Raw genomic sequence first — 18,344 nt, 5'->3', positions numbered from 1 at the left:
GGGGTCCTGACCCCTGCTATCTCCTGTTACCCCACCCAAGATGTGCTCAGCAAGACCCTAGGGTGCCCAGAGGGTTCCTTGCTGCCTCCCCTGCCTGCACGCCCCGTTCCCGTTTCCCACAGCCCTTGGTTCTGAGGGATAGCATCCAGGCTAAGCTTGGTCTGGTGAGAGGGAGAGGAGAGTCCAGTGGGTTTCCTGTGCTCTGTGGCAGGGATGCGGGCGGGCGCTGTACACTACGGTTCAGCTTTCTGCCTGGAGCAGCAAACCCAGCCTCCAGTGAGGAATGCTTCAGTAGTGGGGAGAAGGCAGGTGATGGGCAGGCCAGCTCCAGGAAGGAAGATCTGTAGTCCCAGAGAGGGAACCCCAGCATCTTCCTGCCATGGCTCCATCTTTCTGGCCACAAGGAGCTTGTTCTGGCTCTAAAGGTGCTGGAGGGTCTGTGGCCTCTTGGCCTAACTCACTGTGGGTGATGGATGCCTGCCAGGTGTTCCAGAGGCCGGGAGGGAGGCAGGGTCTTGGCCATTTATCTGACAGGAGCTGTTTCTCTGTGACAAGGATACCCCTTGGGCCAGCCCACCATCCATCAGCCTCTAGAGAGGGGGCTTTTTCCAGTCAGCAGTTGTCATTCTTACTGCTGCTCATAAATTTTCTGTAGCACTCTGCGCTGGCTCGGGAGCTGCCTGATGATGGGCCCAGGCAAGGCTCCAAAGATGGGGGCTGGGAGAGAGCCAAGCAGAGCCCAGAAGGGGCTCAACTGGGACAGCGGCCTGCTTGGGAACAGAAGTGCAGCGCAGGATGGACGCCTCGGGCCGAGGAAGCCTTGCAGAGGCTTCTTGTGATGCATGGGCACTGTGGGCAAAGCAGGAACCACCCCTCCTGCCAGGCCATCAGAACCAACAGGACCACAGAGAGTCAAAGCACGCAGGGAACTTCCCAGCTCACACTAAAAGAATGCACCTGCACGTGCACACATGCACACATACTCACACCTTTTCACGAGACGGGCCTGGATTTTCCACTGTTCTCTCTGCTGACTGATCCAGGCAAGTCAAAAGGGTACGTGACGGAGGAAAAGGTGACAGAGAGCTGTGCAAAGACAGCATCAACAGGGCTGGGGAGGTGGCTCAGTCAGCAAAGGACTTGCCACACAAGCTGGAGGACTTGAGCTCAATACACAGCACCTGTGCAAAAAGCTGGGCTGGTGGCCCACACTAGTAATGCCAGCGCGGGAGATGTGGAGACAGCAGTTAGCCAGCCTTGCCTAATTAGAGAGAGACTCCTCCAAAAACAAGGAAGCTGACTCCTGAGGAATAACACTCCAAATTGATCTCTGGCTTGTACACACACACACAATCCATGTACACACCCATGCACACTCATGTACACGTGCACACACACTCATGCACACACATGCACACTCATGTACACACACACGTAATATCTACTCATTGCAAACCTTCCCCTTGTACCTGCTATCTGCCTGAGGAGAACATACACACTGGCACAAGTCATCATTACCCACACAGCTTCTCCTCCCTGGAGCCAGAATCCTAGAAGCACTCACCAAGGAAGGAAGGGGGAGGTAGGAGGAGCAAGAAGGCGGGGCCCTGAAGTCAAATCTGATCCAGAGTTTCCATGTAAACAAGGGTGACTGTTCTCATCAAGTTTGAGAAACAGAAAGGACATATATCTGAAGCCGCTGAGATGCCCAGCACAGTCTGGACTCTGTAAAGAGTAGAATTCAGCAGGGCCTGGTGGAGCACACTTGTCATCCCAGCTACTGGAGAAACTGAGACAGGAGGATGGAAAGTTCAAGGTCTGCCTGGACTAGAGTAAGCACAGAACTTGGGCTGCATAGGGAGATCCTAGTAAACGAGGATTGGGGTGTGGCTCTGTGACAGGGGGCTTGCTCGGCGCATATGAGGCCCCGGGTCCAACCCTCAGTGTTGGAAAGGAAAGAGTGGAGCTTGCTCCTGTCTCCTGGTCCTCGTCTCATTCACGGCTCTTGCACTAACTGCACGCCTCACCCTTTGCCTGAGAACCGCATGCCCTTTTACACTGGGGGTTGGCTGGGCACAGAGTTCCTGAACAGGGCCTTAGAAAACCAACCACTCCAACAGAGGGCCTTGGTTCGCTGTGGCTGACCATGCCCTCCTCACCCTGGGGATGGTTCCTTGCTTATGTGGATCTTAGGGCTGGAGCCTCACTCTGCACCCATCCAAGCTCTCTGTCTGTAGAGATGCTCCTCCACTCTTCTGAGTGGAAGGTATGGCCAAGCGTACTGCTCTCCCGTCCTCTCTTTGGCCCTGGAGCCGTTCACCTCCTTCTCTGCTCTTGGTATGGGGGTCTCCTTCTCTGCTCTTGGTATGGGGGTCACCTCCTTCTCTGCTCTTGGTATGGGGGTCACCTCCTTCTCTGCTCTTGGTATGGGGGTCTCCTCCTTCTCTGCTCTTGGTATGGGGGTCTCCTCCTTCTCTGCTCTTGGTATGGGGGTCTCCTTCTCTGCTCTTGGTATGGGGGTCTCCTATGCTGTGCCTTTCCCACTCCGATCCACACTAGCCTGTGAGCTCCAAAACACTGTCTGATTTGGCTGGCGAAGGTGACACTCTGCTTTTCCAGAGTCTTTTTTTTTTTTTTAAAGATGTCAGGCTTGGAACTGAGGGGTCAGATGTTGGAATGGGGTTTGTGTACCTACATTTTAAACAAGCACCTTAGTTTGGGGTCTTGTCGTATTCCTAGCATACCACTGAGTGGGTGCTTGCTTGCTGGGTGTTTGTTCAATGACTTCATGACTGCTACTCATAATATAGGTCATTGCCTGATCAAAAGTTTCTCAGAGGGAAAGAGATGCTTGCTGGTTAGAAGCCAGGCACTCTCCAGGGTAGGGAGGAGTTGGGGGTCAGGAGCAACCCAGACCCGCTAAGAGAGACCAGACCACTATTAGTGGCGAATTGTCGGACTCTGCCTCTACCTCTGGTGGGATGCTGTCCTCCGAGTCCGAGCTGTCCTCATAGGCACTGCCGCCACCCGCCTCCAGGTTCATCTGCAACAGCTGGTCGATGGTGGCATCCACCGCGCCGCTGTTGGCACGCAGCACGCACTCAATGATGTCGTAGTCCATGTTGGGGAACATAGTCTTGAAGTCATCCATGGCCTGGTTGAACTCGAGGCGGCGCACTTGGCGGGCCGGCCTGCTGTTGTTGAGTTCCTGAGGGGCTGCGCTGCCATCCCCGGCCCCGGCCCCGGCCCCCGCCCCGGCCCCTCGAGCCCCGGTGGCCCCGCCACCGCCGCTGCCGCTGCTGCTCCTGCGAAATAGACTGGTCATCTTGCTGAGCCACTGCAGGAGAATGTCTCTGATAAGCCAAGGAGCCGCCGGCCCGGGGTCCCTCTGTCAGCTACTTGCTTGCTCCGCCGGGTCAGAAGACTCACTCCTGTACTTGCTCTGTCCACAGGGATACCTGGCAGGAATGCACAGCCCGGGCTAGGGGACAGGGGCCGGGGTGGTGGCGGCATGCGGACCTTGGCCAGGCTGTGGCTATACTGTAGATCACCTACATCCTTGAGTCATCCTGCCACAGGGGGCTGCAAGGAACTGACGGTGTCACCTGAAAGGAGAGGACAGAGTCAGAAGCAGAAGCAAGCAAACTTGAACTCTTTGGTGGTGGGCTGTTAGGAGACAAGGTGACATCTACCCAGCCTAGTTTGGGTGCTGGGGAAGAACCCAAGGCTTTGTGCATATTAAGCACGTTAATAGGTAAATAAATAAGCCTAGAAAAAATGTATTATAAAATATATTTAATATATATATTCTTTCCTATTTGTTTCTTTGTTTTGTTTTCATTTGTGTTGTTGTTTTGAGATAGGGTCTCATCTAGCCCATATTGGCTCCAAACTCCAAGTGTACCTGAGGCTGGTCTTGAACTCTTAATCCCCCTACCTCCCCTTCCTCTCCTGCCTCAGCCTTCTGAGGGCTGGGATCACAGGCACATACCACCATATTCAGCTTCCCAAAACTGTCCCAAAGAACCCTATGATCTAAAGTCTTAATCATATTCCACACCAAACCCAGTTCCCTGCTGCAGTCAACCTAACTGGTGCCCAGGGCTGGCACAGACAGGACTGAAGTCAAGCATGAATAGGGACTGAAATCTACAACAGGACACCACCCAGCCCTCTCAGCCAGGCACTGAAACGGTCACCAAGGTGACATGGCTGTTAGTGTAGACAAAGGAGAGAGAACAATGTCTAGAGCACTGAGAAAGGGGCTGGGGATGCAGCTCGAGGGCGGGGTGCTTGCCCGGCATGCATGAAGCCCCCACACGGAATAAAACCTGGCCTGGTGGAGCAGGGATGTAATCCCAGCACTTGGGAGGCAGAGACCACAGGATTAGGAATTTTTGGCCAGCCTGAACTAGAGAACTTGTCTCCAAAAACCAAAACCAGTGACATACCTTAGTGGGTAAAGGTGCTTGCCACCGGAGCCTGGTGACCTGAGCTCAATCCCTAGGACCTCCATGGTAGAAGGAGACAACTGACTCCCACATATTGTCCTCTGACCTACACACACACACACACACACACACACACACACACACACACACATGCACACACCCAGAGACACACACAAAATCTGGCTCTGATTTTCTCCATCTTATCCCAAGATTTAGTCATCTAGCAGCTTATAGGAAAGGGCGGGGTCTCCCTCTGTAGCCCTGCTGACCTCAAGCTCGTGATTCCTTCTGCCTCTGCTCCCGAGAACAGTGCTACCACCTGCAGCTCACCTAAGGGTGTTTGAGGAGTCGAATGCGAGCCTATTCTGTTTTCTAGGACGGAAGCCATGGCCTTAACAGCAGATGGAGAAACACACAGAGCGGCCACACACTGACTGTTATGATGGGGTCACCCCACTTGGGATGGGAAGACCCGTCGAATGCCATTAATGTTACTACTTCAGCTCAGATCTCATACTCTGGAAGCGGCTCAAGTATTTACCACACTGAGTTCCAAACATCTTACTCCCTCTCTTTCCTCGAAAGGACATGAGCATTCTCAAGGAGCCCTATTCTGGGGGTCTGCCTATTTCCAGGGAGGTGGATTAGATTGGGTTTTAAAAGCTTTTTAAAATTCCATTCACTTTGTGGTGGGGCTGGCACATGTGCTGTGGCACACACAGAGGTCAGAGGACCAGCTTGTGGGGTTATTTCCTTCCATCATGTGGGCCCTGGCGGTCAAAGTCTCGTCATCAATCTTGTCTGTAAATGCCTTTTTCTCCTGAGCCATCTTGCTTTTTGTTTGTTTGGTTTTTTGGTTGTTTGCTTGTTTGTTTGTTTGTTTGATTTTTTTGACACAGGGTTTCTCCATGTAGCCTTGGCCATCCTGGAATTCACTTTGTAGACCAGGCTGGCCTTGAACTCATAGAGATCTGCCTGCCTCTGCCTCCCAAGTGTTGGGATTAAAGGCCTGTGCTGCCACTACCCAGTTCTGTTTATTTGTTTTAAAAGACAGGATCATGTAGTCCAGGCTAGCCTTGAACTCACTGTGTAGTTAAGGATGATCTTGAACTCCTGCTCTTCCTGCCTTCATCATCCAAGTGCTGGGATTCCAGCCATGTACCACCATGCCCAGTTAGTGGGTTGGATTTGAAAGTGGAAAATTACAGGCACGCAGGTTCTGAATAACTAGCAGACACTGAGGTCCCTTCCTGCCCTGAGAGAACTTACTTAATGAGATCATGTCTTCACACCATGTGTAGGTATTTGATCCGTGCACATGCCATCATGTGTTTGAGCTTATTTTACCATGGGATTAAACCATAAATTCCACTGTGCTGTTACTTTTATCTACTTAATGGCACATTGTGGGCATCTTCCCACATCAGAACACAGAGACCCCCCCCCCCCCCCATCATGGTACATGCTTGAGCAGTGGCCGGTAGCTCAGTGAGCCATGAGTTACCATCCCACTCCATTTCCTGCCTGCCCAGAGAATCGAGTCACAGTCGGGGAGGCCAAAACAATGTCACAAGGAGAAATAAGAGTGGCCTCAGGTGATCAATTCAGGGATTTGGTTATGAGAATGAGCCCAAGAAGATTGCCACATTTGTGTGGCTTCCTACGGCAACACCCAAGCCCCAAGTCCCAAGCCCCTTCCCCTGCTGTCCTCCCCCTCCCCTTCCCTCCCCTCCCCTCCAGTAGGCGGTCTAAAGCAGCCCAGTAGTTTCATTAGGAGTGCTCCACTCTGGGTGCCTGCACTGTGGCCTCTAACCTCTGGGCCACCAGGCCCCAGAAGCCAAGACCTCAATGTCGTTACACATAGGGTCAGAGGCTCTGGGTAAGGCCCCTGAGAGTACAGCCACCATCTCCCTGCCCCTAGTGTAATTCAGCCAGAAAGATTAGAGGTCAGGCTTGTCACTCTGCCAAGGGCAGCTCCATGAAGAAAGAAGCCACGACCTGGTCCATAAAGAAAAAGAAGAAAAAAGATGGGCTTACATGCAGTCCATGAACTCCTTCCCACAGACCCTTGGATGCTGGGTCTCTGAGTGTTGAGACACCCCTGAGAGGCATTCTGGAATCACCTGTTGCCTCTCCTGTGGGAATCCCAGGGCCTTCCTCTTAGGAGCTCCTTATACCAAACTGGCTCTCAGCCTGCGTCAGAATGTGGCAGACTACCCCGTGAGGCCCAAGGAGGGGTTGCATGGCTGTACTGCCCCGTAAGAGGGAGGGAGGCTATGGGGGCTCTTTCTCAGCCCCTGACTAACAACCCAGGAATCCCTCCAGATCACTGAAGGACATGTGGATTCTCCCAGCACAGGCCAGGTCTTGAGGTCTAGGCAGCAGGGGACACTCCAGCTGAGGTGACCACCCAAACCTGCGCCTCTCCCCTGCAGTTGAAGAGGAGCTCAAGAACATGCAGTGAGCAATGGAAAAACCTAGATCTTTCCACCAAGGCAGCCCTGTGGGTTTGGAGAAAGTGGCTCAGAAATAGAAAGCCAGGAAACAGGATTTGATGGGCAGTCAAGCCTCAGAGACTCCAGACAGCTAGCACAACATTGGGGCTGGGTTCTCAGAGTACTGTTGTCTCTGCTCCTTGCTAAACTTAACCCAACCTAAGGCCAGGGCTGAGACATGCTGGCAGTAGAGAAAGAATCACCAAGTAGTCACTCCTGCTCAAATGAAAAGCAGTTTAAAACTCATAGAGGCACACAGACCACCTGGGACCATGAACTTGTGTGGGCCACTTTCCCGCATCATCTTTTATCGAAGCTCCTTTGATCCTTATTATAATTCTCCAGGCCATCTCCATTTTATCATGGTAGGAATGAGTTCAGAGAAGGCAAGTAACTTATCCAAAATCACACAGCTAGCAGGTAGGAAGAAAAACCAGAATTAGCATCCCACCTCCCAAGAGCTAAAATGCCAAGTAAGGCTTGCAGGGCTAAGAGCCAAGGAGCCTGAGAAATGCAGCCACGTGTGCCGGGGCTTAGGACATTCCATCAAAGGAAACATGACCCAGACGGCATGGGGGAGGTCTGCTGGCACTGCCCCAGACCTGGCTATGTGACCTTGGAGAGAGCAGGACACCTCTTTGAACCCACTGCTAGTGTAGCCATGAAAGCAGGAAGGTGATGAGCTTGTGATGGGCGCGGTGAGTCAAACTAGCCAGGCCCGTTAGACCTCTCCCTGAGCAAATGGGTGTGGGTAACCTCAGGACCTGGAAGCAGAAACTCCATACCTGTCCTCCCCCAGGGCCCAGGGAGCCAGGCCCAGAACAGCCTGCTGCCAACCTCCAATTGGAGTGTGAGAAGCAGCAAGGCCGAGTCACTTGGAACCTGGCCCAGGGAGGTGGGCAGGCTGCCCCAAGGTGGCTCACCCAGCCTTGTCCAAGGTCAACTCAGCCAGCCTCCTGCCTTAAGAAGGCTGTTCGTGAAGCTACGGCCTGCTCTTCACTAGGGGTGAGACAGTGTGAGGACCAGAGGGCTGGGCTCACCGCCAACCCCAGCAAGGTCATGTGACTTAGGAAAATGATCTCTGGTTTCCGAACCTCAGCTCCCTCACTGGCAGAGGCAGGGGGAGGAATTCTGGGGTTGAACTTATGTGGGCTCCTGGAATGGAAGAAGTTCCTGCTGGGACAGGCTGCAATGGGCTGGGCACAGGCCTTGGGGACCCCATGCTATACTTGCTCCCCGAGTAAAGCCGGTGGCTTTAAGTACCTTCTGCCAGCTACATGCTGGCTTCTGGTCTTGAGTGTCCTACAGACATTCCCTCCACCCCACACCTATACAACCTACTATGGCCTCCACCCAGATGCCCACCAGCAGCTCTGACAGAGTGAGCCCAGCCTGTGCCTCCTGTCTGGGCACACCCCTGCCCAATCAGCTTCATGGCCGAGGTCAAAGCTTTGGGAACATCTTTAAGAACGTATCCCTTACACTCTCCACTCCATCTACAGTAATCCCTTTCTTGCTTTTACACTGTCCCTGAGGACGTGGTGGCTTCTCACCCCTCGCCACCTTCCTGCCTCTCTGGGGACTGCACGTTATGGTGGCATGTCTTCCCTTACCTCCCAAGCCCCTGGTGGCTAGTCCTTAGACCCCATCCCAGAGCTTGACTGTGGCCTAGCAGGCCCCTTGTGCTCCTGCCATCAAATGCATGTGTATGGAGCTCAGCTGGTAGGGTGCTTGTCTGCCACGCAGGAGGCCCTGAGTTCGATCCACAGCACCGGACAAAGCAGTTGTGGTGGTGCACACCTGTAATCCCTGCACTCAGGAAGGAAATAGAGACAGGAGGAACAAAACTTCAAGGTCAGCCCCAGTTACACAGCAAGCTCAAAGCCAGCGTGGGATACAAGAGGCCCTGTCTCAGGAAAGGGCAAGTGTATGCGTACGCCCACAGCTACACCCCCAGGGAGACACACTCAGACACAGATCCAGACTGTCAGCTGCCGTGAACAACCCTCACGCTTGTCACTCCACCAGCAAGCCTACACTCTCTTTCAGAGCCTCGGGCCCTAAGTGCCCGCTGTGCTGCCACCCCATAAATCCCGCAGCTCCTCCTTTCCTCTCCTTCTGGTCCCTGATGCTGCATTATGGGGGGGGCAGCTCTGCAGACCCAGTCTGTCTTGCAGCATTCCTTGACCTTTGCCTTGCTTTGTCACCCTCTATCACAAACACCATACATGGTACACTTGTCAGTGCCCGTCTTCTCCCGAGGACAGATTTGCTATATCCAGGGTGGAGTCCCCGGTGTGGCAGCAGCACCCGGGACAGTCAGCCTGTGCTAGCTAAGCGGGCAAGCAGAGAAACAGCCGGTGGAGGACCACAGAAGCAAACAGTGTCACTAACATACAGTGGGAAGATCTGTGACCCCATTTTCCAGACAGAGTGACTGAGGCTAGGGTGTTTCAGCTCCTGTCCCACAAGCTCTCTCTGCCTGTCTTCAGGGCCTTCTCCTTGGCACACAATTCTGATGGCTACACCCATGTCAGCTCTAGGGGTCCAGAGACAGCTCCACTACCATAACTGACTTGATTTGCATTTCTAAGCACAGGGTCAATCTGGAAACGTGGGGGTTAGAACTTGAGATCCCAGGAGGAGGTATGAGGCCAAGAAGCCAGCACATTCTCCTCCCTCTATGGAAAGAAAGAGAGGTACTACCCCAGATCAGCTTTGTCCTCGCCTACCCCAAGCTTCCTCTCTGGCCATGCATGACTAAGGAACCTGGAACATCTGGTCTACCTGCAATAGTCTTAAGGGGTTCTTTTCTTGCTTAGGAACCAGGCTCAGCCCAGTGACACCATCAGGCCAGGCCACTAGGTGGTGTCCCAGGGCCCAGGCCCAGCGGCTCCAGGGAAAGGGCTAATCTCAACTGCGCTCCCAGAACCTTGTTGTGCCCCGCCCCCACCCCACCCTGGGTCCGCCTGGAGGACAGCAGAGCCACCGATAGCACAGGCATCTTAGAAACTCTGTGTGTGTGTGTGTGTGTGTGTGTGTGTGTGTGTGTGTGTGTGTGTGTAATTGATCCACTCAAGCATTTGTCCTCCAGTGCCCACCCGATTAGGGTCCCTGTGCAGCCAAGTGCTGTGGCAGAGTCTCAGGACAAGTCATCAGACCTGAAGGGTGACATCTGCACTCTGCCAACCCGGAGGGGAAGTAGGGCCCAGGCTAACTGCATCAGCAAGACTCCAGGATACCAGGGCCAGACGGGTCAGAATGAGGTCATGTGTAAACGTGGCTAAATCCTGGGCAACCCTCAAATGGGTGAGGCGGTGTGAACCAAGAAGCTTCTGCGCCCTCCCGCTCCCCCCCGCAGCTGCATCCTCGCCCAATTGTCACCTCGGACACCGCTGGGGTGAGTGCAGGGCAATCTGCCGAGTTCTAAGGCTTCTGAACTGAAGAGGCCCGAGAAGGGAGGGGGGTAAGCAAGAGGCAGAAGCTACCGGGGGTGTGTGAGTGTGCGTGGGCGGCCGTGTGTGCGGCCGAGCACCCTGGGGAGGAGGGGCAGCACGGACAGAGCCGCCTTGTCCTCCGGCCTCTGCACAGTTTTGTTTTCTTCCCAAGCTATTAATGTCGCTGTAGCTTCAAAAGCCGGGTGACCTTTAAATGCCGAGCCTTCTGCTCCAGCCCAAGGCTCGGAAACGGCTTAATGGATACTCGGCCCCAACGGTCACAGCTGCTGGGACAACAAAGCCTGCCTCATTCCCCGGAGCCCCCAGGACCGCAGAGCAGCCACACCTGTGCCCATTCTTTAACCCTAGCGCAGCAACCAGAGCAAGAGGCCAGGTTGGACAAGGGAGGAGGAGGGAAAGGGGGCGTGGGGGGCAACCTGCTGTGTGACCAGGGTTGTCAGCCCCTCATCTCTCGTTAGTCATCTCCTTTTCACCTGTTAATGAGGATTTTAAAAGAAGGCTGGAGGGGTAGAAGGAGGGGTGGGAGTGGGGATTGGGAGGGAGGTGGGTCCTGGAGAGATGGCTCAGCAGGTAAGTGTGCTTGCTGCTCTTGCAGAGGACCAGAGTTCAGTTCCCAGCACCACCTGAAACTCCAGTTCTAAGGGATCCAAAATCCTCTTCTGGCCTCTGTGGGTACCTGCACAAACACGGTATACACACACACACACACACACACACACACACACACACACACACAAATAAATTTAAAGAATGAATAAAAAGGGGAAAAAAAGGGAACTCCCAAACTCTACAAAGACATGGTTTCCAGGCTGACAGGGTGAGAGGCTGGAGGGCTGACACCTACTCTCCCAAGGTTGCCACAACTTTACAACCCACCTCCCATCTAAGGGGATCGGTGAGGCTAGAGCTCGAGAATATTTTTGTTGTTGCTTTGTTTTGTTTTAAACTCTTTAAAACATATGAAGGAGAAAGGTGAAGAGAACAAATGGGGGGAACTTTTCCTCTCCCCTCATTCTTCCCTCTCTGCATCAACATGAGCAGCTAAATGGACACGAGGATGAGGCACAGGGCAAAAGATCCCAAAGGAGGTCAGTGTCCCTTCCCCCATGGGCAGATTCAGCCCTGGAGCCTTGGTCGTTAGGACACCATCCTTCATCCCTGTCTTGACACTTAGTGGCCATAAAAGGCATCCTGAGGAGTCCAACTCTGCTTCCAACTCTGATGACTGTAGATGAAGCTCCTCTGGCATTCATAACGACCCAGTTCCTGTGCTAAGCTCATGGATGGCTCATACCTGGAATCCCAGAGAAAGGATAGATGTTCAAAGCCAGCATATGCTACACTGGGAGAACCCGGTATCAAAATATAAAACAGGAGTGGGGGGGGGGCATGTCCCTGGCACTCAGGGACAGAGTCAGGAGGATCTCTGTGAGTTCAAGGCCAGCCTGGTCTACATAATGAAACCTTGTCCCAGAAATGAATAAAGAAATAAATAGGGCCAGTGAGGTAGGTGAATGGGCACAGGCACTTGCCACCACACCTATATCCTGAGTCCCAATTCAGGGATCCGTATGAGAGAAGTGGACTGATTTCTATAGACTCTCCTCTGACCGACACATGTGTGCTTTGACGACCTTACACACATACAAACAGTAAAAATAAATTAATCAAGTGTAATAGATAATATAATTTTAAAGCCAGTGGTCATAGTTCACACCTGCAATCCCAACACTAAGGTTGAATCAAGCAGACCTCTGTGAATTCAAGGTCAACCTGCTCTACATAGTGAGTGACAGGCCAGCCAGGATTACACAGTGAGACCCTGTCTCAAACACATGGTAAGGGCAGCATGGCCACAATGACTGACTCCCACTGTCTGAGCCTCTTTCCTCACCAGGCATCCTGTCCATGCTCTTCATACTCTCTGCAGCCCTAAGCAGTATGTGTTCCCCTGCCCTCTGACGGTTATAGACAGAAAAGCGAGCCACAGAGAGTGTGAAACACTTGTTCAAGGTCACGCGGCTAAGTGGCCAAGCTGAAATTTGAAGCCAAGCTGTCTGATTCCAGATTCAAAACAACATCCGTCAGGCTGGAGAGCAACTCTGTGTTCCCTGGCACAGAGCACAGAATGGGCACATAGCAAGAACTCCGGAACTGGGGGTGGCATTAAATCCCAGGGGGCAAACTAACCCTGGAGGAGCTGAGGAGTGCTGGGTGGGGGGGTCTTCCAGCTGTGAAACAGTGCTCAAGTCCAGGGAGCAAGGGAGGAGGGGTCTGCAGGTAAAGTTTCACCTGGAAGTACAGAAAGTTTGCAAAAACCAGTTTCCTTACAAAGCCCCTATTCCCCACCCCACCAAAGTTGTCAAGTTGCCTGAGTAACAGGCTGTTCAGCAACAAAACCTGGGCGGGTTATGGAATATTTCCACAACAATTTTTCCTTCTATCAACAAACCCCACTAGCTCAGCCAACAGTTTAAGTTTGGGCTGGGGAGATGAAACCTCATTGGGTGGAGAGGGACTGCACCCCACTCCACCCAAGCGACTGGTGGGAACATGTACATGCCCGGGATCAAGTGGAAGAGTCCAGATCCAGACCTGGAGAAGGGGCCGCCAGCAGCTCAGGTGCAGAGCCAGGAAGCTGGACCAGCTCCAGAAGTGAGCTCATGCTGGCTTTGGCCCAACAGCTTGGAGAGAGGCACCAGCTGCCCTCCGGGGTCCTCCCCTGCAGGCTTTCCCACCCGTGGGACCTGCAAGGTCTACAGATGAGCTCTGCAGTCAGGACAGCAGCAGGAGCCATCTCTACAGTCAGCCCCTCCACGATTTAGCATGTGAACATGCCTGGAAAATCTAGGCCATGTAAGATCCAGTGGGATGCTCAGCTCAGGATGGCAAAGGAAAGCCTAAGGAATGACCGTCTCAACCCCCGCCTCTACTGGACACACTGATGCACACTGTGCTCCTACCCACTGATTCTGGAATCCCATACCTCTACGGAATATTCCCATAGTTCAGTTTGTACCTATGCACAATATGGACAGAAAGTTGAGCCTTGCAGTCATGTGACAACAGATGTTTGGAACTACTGGAAATGCCTTCCAGTAGGAGGCTGGTGACATGAGGGTATGTTATCACCAACCTTGTACACCAAATGAGATACTGTTCAACCATAAGCAAAACCCAGGCATTTTGATAGGTCTCTTTTTGCCAAAGACTTAAAGACACAATGGAAGGCACCCCCGAGTTTAGTCAAAATACTAAAGTGTGCTGTAGAAGGGTTTGGGGAGTGTGTGCACACTTATATGGAGAGGGACAGAGAGCTGTGTTTTTATATACTTTCAAAATGTTTGTTCATGTTCATTTATTAGCTTGAAAATAAGCAAACAGCCCAAAGACCATCAAAAGACTAGCAGTGCCAGTGATCTTTCAGGTTCGTTGTGTGTATTCATATTATCTACAATGGCCAGTAGTTGTTTATTTTCATGACGGACATGAACCTGGGACCTCGGGCCTGATGGGCATGTGCTCTGTCAGTGAGCCACAATCCCAGCCCCTTGAGTTGCTTTTTTGATAATTATGATACAAGTATCTATAATTACCTGCTACTGACAGGCACTTGCTAAGCACCTGCCATGCATTAGTTCATCAAGTCACTGTAGTAACCATTACTCTACCCATTTTATAGATAGGGAAACTGAAGCTCAGAGAGGTTGACTGACTTATGTTGGATCACACAGTGGCAGAATCAGAATCAGAATCAACAGTCTAGTCCCAAAGTCCATGTTTTGCTGTCTCTAACCTGCTACGTAAATTGAGAATGACCTTAAACTTTTCATCATTCTGCCTCCTAAATTTGCCTCCTAAAGTCTGGGATTATAGGAGTGTATGCCACGCCCATTTTACACAGGGCTGAGAATGAATGAATTTAGGACTTCCTGCATGGTAGACAAGCATTTTACCAACTGAGCTATTATCTCTATACTGTCTCTCTAATTAAAAAACAAAACAAAAACAACAGCACCTGATATGGTGGTGGCACATGCCTTTAATCCCAGCACTCGGGAGACAGGGGCAGGTGGATCTCTGTGAGTTCAAGGCCAGCCTGGTCTATAGAGTGACTTCCAGGACAGCCAGGGCTACACAGAGAAACACTGTGTCAAAATACAAAAAAAAAAAATGAAGAAAGAAGGAAAGAAAGAAAGAAAGAAAGAAAGAAAGAGAGAGACAGAAAGAGAGAAAGGAAGAAAGAAAGGAAGGAAGAAAGAAGGAAAGAAAGAAAGAAAGAGAGAGACAGAAAGAGAGAAAGGAAGAAAGAAAGGAAGGAAGAAAGAAGGAAAGAAACAGGAAGGAAGGAAGGAAGAAAGGAAGGAAGGAAGAAAAAGAAAAGCAAGTCAGTCTAGAGCGTGTCCAGTCCATTCAGCTTTAAGAATGGCAGACTTTAGACTCTCCACCAATCCTACCAGCTGGGATTACTTGGGCAAACTTTTTTCTGGAACAGCTTGAGTTCCCCACTCCCTCTGCCCCAACCTTGCTTAGGGACCCCCTCATTCCTAGCAGAGGATAGCAAGGGAAAAATGAAGGCCCAGTGGGCAATGGGGTGTCGGGTCCTGGCCCTGAGGAGGCAGGACCTTGGCTTGTGGGCCTGATGTGGCTGGTGGCTACTGAGCAGAGCTGAAATGTGAGACCAACGAACAGAGCCAGTAAGTGCACCGCCCCAGCATGGGCGCAGCAGATCAGACTCTGCAGCCGTCTGTGAAACAAGGAGATCTACACCTCTCAGGCGGGTCTTCTGAGAGGGCTCCTGGTGGACTGGGCAGGTGTAGGGCTGGCATAAGCCCTGCATACTCCAAAGCTACACGGCATGGGCATAGTCGGGACAGTTTGAGATCTCGGGTCCAGTCCAGTTCTGCAGTGGAACTGTGTATAGCACAAAGGCCTCAGGCTGGGGGATCCTGCAGCTCTCAGGGGAGCTGGGTCCATAGTCCCTCTGCCCTGAACTCCAGAGAAGTTTGTGAAGGGAGAGTAACTGAAATAGTATCCCCCAGCCTGGGTGGTCCAGCCTTTCTGCCTAAGACAGGCAGTTGGCTCCCAGGGAGCCTGCCCTCTGAAGGGGGCGAGGGCGGGAGGGGGGGAGTCAGGCTTGGGAGGTAGCCCACAGGCTGCAGGGCACTCTCAGAAACACTGCTTCAGCAGCCCGGGAATGACAGGCCAGGCTGGGGAACTGAGGTTAAGAGAGGGGTGGCTGGCTTGTGGCTGAACTTCAAATGAGCAGGCAGCAGCTGTACCAGAGAGGGTCACACACACACACACACACACACACACACACACACACACACACACACACACACCAGCTGGGACACTGTCAATAATTCCGCCCAGAGAGTCCCAACACAGATGGCTGATGGGATTGGAGAGCCAGCTTCTTTCCCAGCCACGGGCTGCTCCCTGCTCTCCTGGTCCCGCTTCCCCTCCGTTCTAATTTTCCTCCCTCCAGTAGGACTCCTGTCCCACAGTTAGGGGAACCCAGCATCCCTCCCACTCCAGATGTCCTCAGTCACCCTCATCACACACATACTCTGCAGCTAGTCCCTCTGGTCACAAAGAGAGTGGCAACCTCATGTGATCCCTCTTAGAAGGTACCAGTGGCCAAAGGTCAGAGCATACTAACTGAAGAGCTGGGACTCAGGTCCTCAGACTGCTGAGCCAGGGCTCCCCCCGGACTCTGTCTCCCTCCAACACACAGCTGCTGGGCCAGTGTGTGCTAGCAGGCTCTCATTCCTTGCCGCCTTCATGAGTGCACTTAAGCACAGTCACATGCTTATTCCAGGCCAATAATCACAGACAGACGCCCTCTTCATTTTTAGACCCTTCTCACCCAACCCAGGTACTCAGTCTGCTTCTCTCCTCGCTCAGCTCGGAAGCTGCTTTGAAATTATACTCCTTGGGTACCACTGTCCCTAGTACTCCCAGATACTCTGCAAGGCTTTCCCTTCACCAGTCTGATGGCGCGGCCACCCGAGGCCCCAGAACCCCCCAGCACCCCTCCCCCCCAGCCGCCATCTGTGCCTGTCATGTTTATAGATAGCATTGGTGGGGTCAGGCTGACCTCACTCGGGGTAGAACTGGCAGAACCACGGTGGCTACCCAGCCAAGGCTCCGCTTACAGCCTGCAAGCCCAGCTCCTGGCAGGACTGTAGGGTAGGGCCTCAGGCCAGCTGGACTCGTAGTTCTGTCTCTCAAAGTTAGTAGTCAGGGCCGGGGTGGAACCTCCCAGGAGCCCCTCAACCAGCCTCCTTCGCTTCCCAAGGGTCTTGATCTCTTTAACTTCCAGAAAATGAAGACCAACAGTAGCCATTCGATCAGACCACTGAAACCCCCTGGGATGCAAGGATGGGTGGGGGTGGAGAATGGATCAGGGCAGGGAAAGACACCATGTGCTAGGGGTAGACCACAGTGACACCTCAGAGCCAGAAGCACCTGGATATTTTTGTCACAGAAGCAGAATTCCTTCCCCTCCACCGGAGCAGTCGGTAGGGCTTCATTAGTATGGAGCGGAAGTCTGCCCTCACCCATACCCAGCCATTACTCATGTTCCAGAACCTGTCAGTGGATGCCTACTTGGCAGACCTTCCCTCCACAGCCTGTCATCCGATCCTCATGCCAACACACCCAATGGATCATGACCTTGCATTTCCTCTAGCCATTTCACAGATGGGAACACTGAGTCAGGTATGTGCTGCGGGTCATCCAGGACTGGGTCATATCTAACCAGCCTAGTCTCACAGGGCAGAAAAGAGAAGGCCCTAACACTTTGGTCGCCTGCAGTATTCTTTAAAGCCAGGCATGGGGCTGGTGCTATTGTCCAGTCGGTAGAGGGCTTACCTAGCATGCACAGAACTGGAAGGCCCCAAGCTTAAGCCTCAGTACTTCACAAAACAGGCATGGCCATAGGAAACAGCAGTGGAAGCAGGAGGATTAAAAGTTGAAACTTCTCCTTAGCTTCATAGCAGTTCAAGGCCTGGCTGACAGCAGACCTTGTCTCAAAACAAGCTAAACAGCTAAATAACTCCAGCTCGGCTCAACCCCTCCTGCTATCACCTCCTGAAATGACTACATCTCTCCCTTCAGAGAACACACATGTGCCTTCCCACAGGCCTGGGAGCGAATGCTTTTGTATTCTAGTAGCTTCAGCAGATAGTATGGCACTCACTGTCATCAGATGTCCCTAGAGGTTTGCTAAGAACACATTCTCCAACCTGCTATTAAACCCGAGCTGCTGGGAGCATGGGTCCCAGGAACCTGCATTTTCACAAACTCCTGGTCATTCTGATATACAGTCACATGGGGCCACTGTCTTAAAGGGTGATGTTGTTTGGAGACTTGGATGCTAATTTTAACTCCATCACTAGTGGCCAAGTGACCTCAGGTTGGCCCTCCTTTTGGACCTCCAGGTTAGTGTGAAAATGGACAGGACATATGAGCCTGAGAGCCCGTCCATCCCTGCCCATCTCTGTGGCTCTGGGGGCCCAGATGGCTCACATGTGTAGGAAATTAGTGTGGAGGACTATTAGGTCAACATACATTGAAGGCTCATTACAAAGAGTTCCTGTCTGGTTGATTTAGGAAAATCTGCAGAAACAGCTTATCTCTGGCTCCAAGCCCTAAACAAATGGCTTTTGGATTATCTACACCCTCTCCCTCCTCCCCCTGAACATCTATTTTCTTCATTCCAGCTCCAGTCCTGGGCCAACCAGGATTCTGTAAACACTGGGTCGGCACACCTGGGCTAAGTCAACAGTCATCAAACAAAAGCACTACCAAATCGCTCCACAAGCCCAAACTTGCATAGGCTCTGTCTCTCATGGGAAGCAGCAGCCTGAGGTGCATAGACAAGAGTTTCCCTCTAGCTCAGGACAAAACCGAGGCCCTGAGAATACAAATGG

The 18,344-nt window shown here is 52.5% G+C and overlaps 1 protein-coding gene across 1 annotated transcript in view; it reads right to left on the bottom strand.

Annotated features, from left to right (window-relative positions):
* Cuedc1 (CUE domain containing 1) overlaps positions 1-18,344 on the bottom strand; it is an 89,440-nt gene that overhangs the window by 14,345 nt on the left and 56,751 nt on the right. Inside the window, exon 2 of the mRNA XM_005075801.4 lies at positions 2,972-3,605. Coding sequence (XP_005075858.1) covers positions 2,972-3,325 — 354 coding nt within the window. The 5' untranslated portion in view covers positions 3,326-3,605. The remainder of the gene's footprint in view (positions 1-2,971; positions 3,606-18,344) is intronic.

Source organism: Mesocricetus auratus, unplaced genomic scaffold (genome assembly GCF_017639785.1).
Source record: "Mesocricetus auratus isolate SY011 unplaced genomic scaffold, BCM_Maur_2.0 Super-Scaffold_100007, whole genome shotgun sequence".
NCBI lineage: Eukaryota > Metazoa > Chordata > Mammalia > Rodentia > Cricetidae > Mesocricetus > Mesocricetus auratus.
This window is presented reverse-complemented; position numbering and strand designations above follow the sequence as displayed.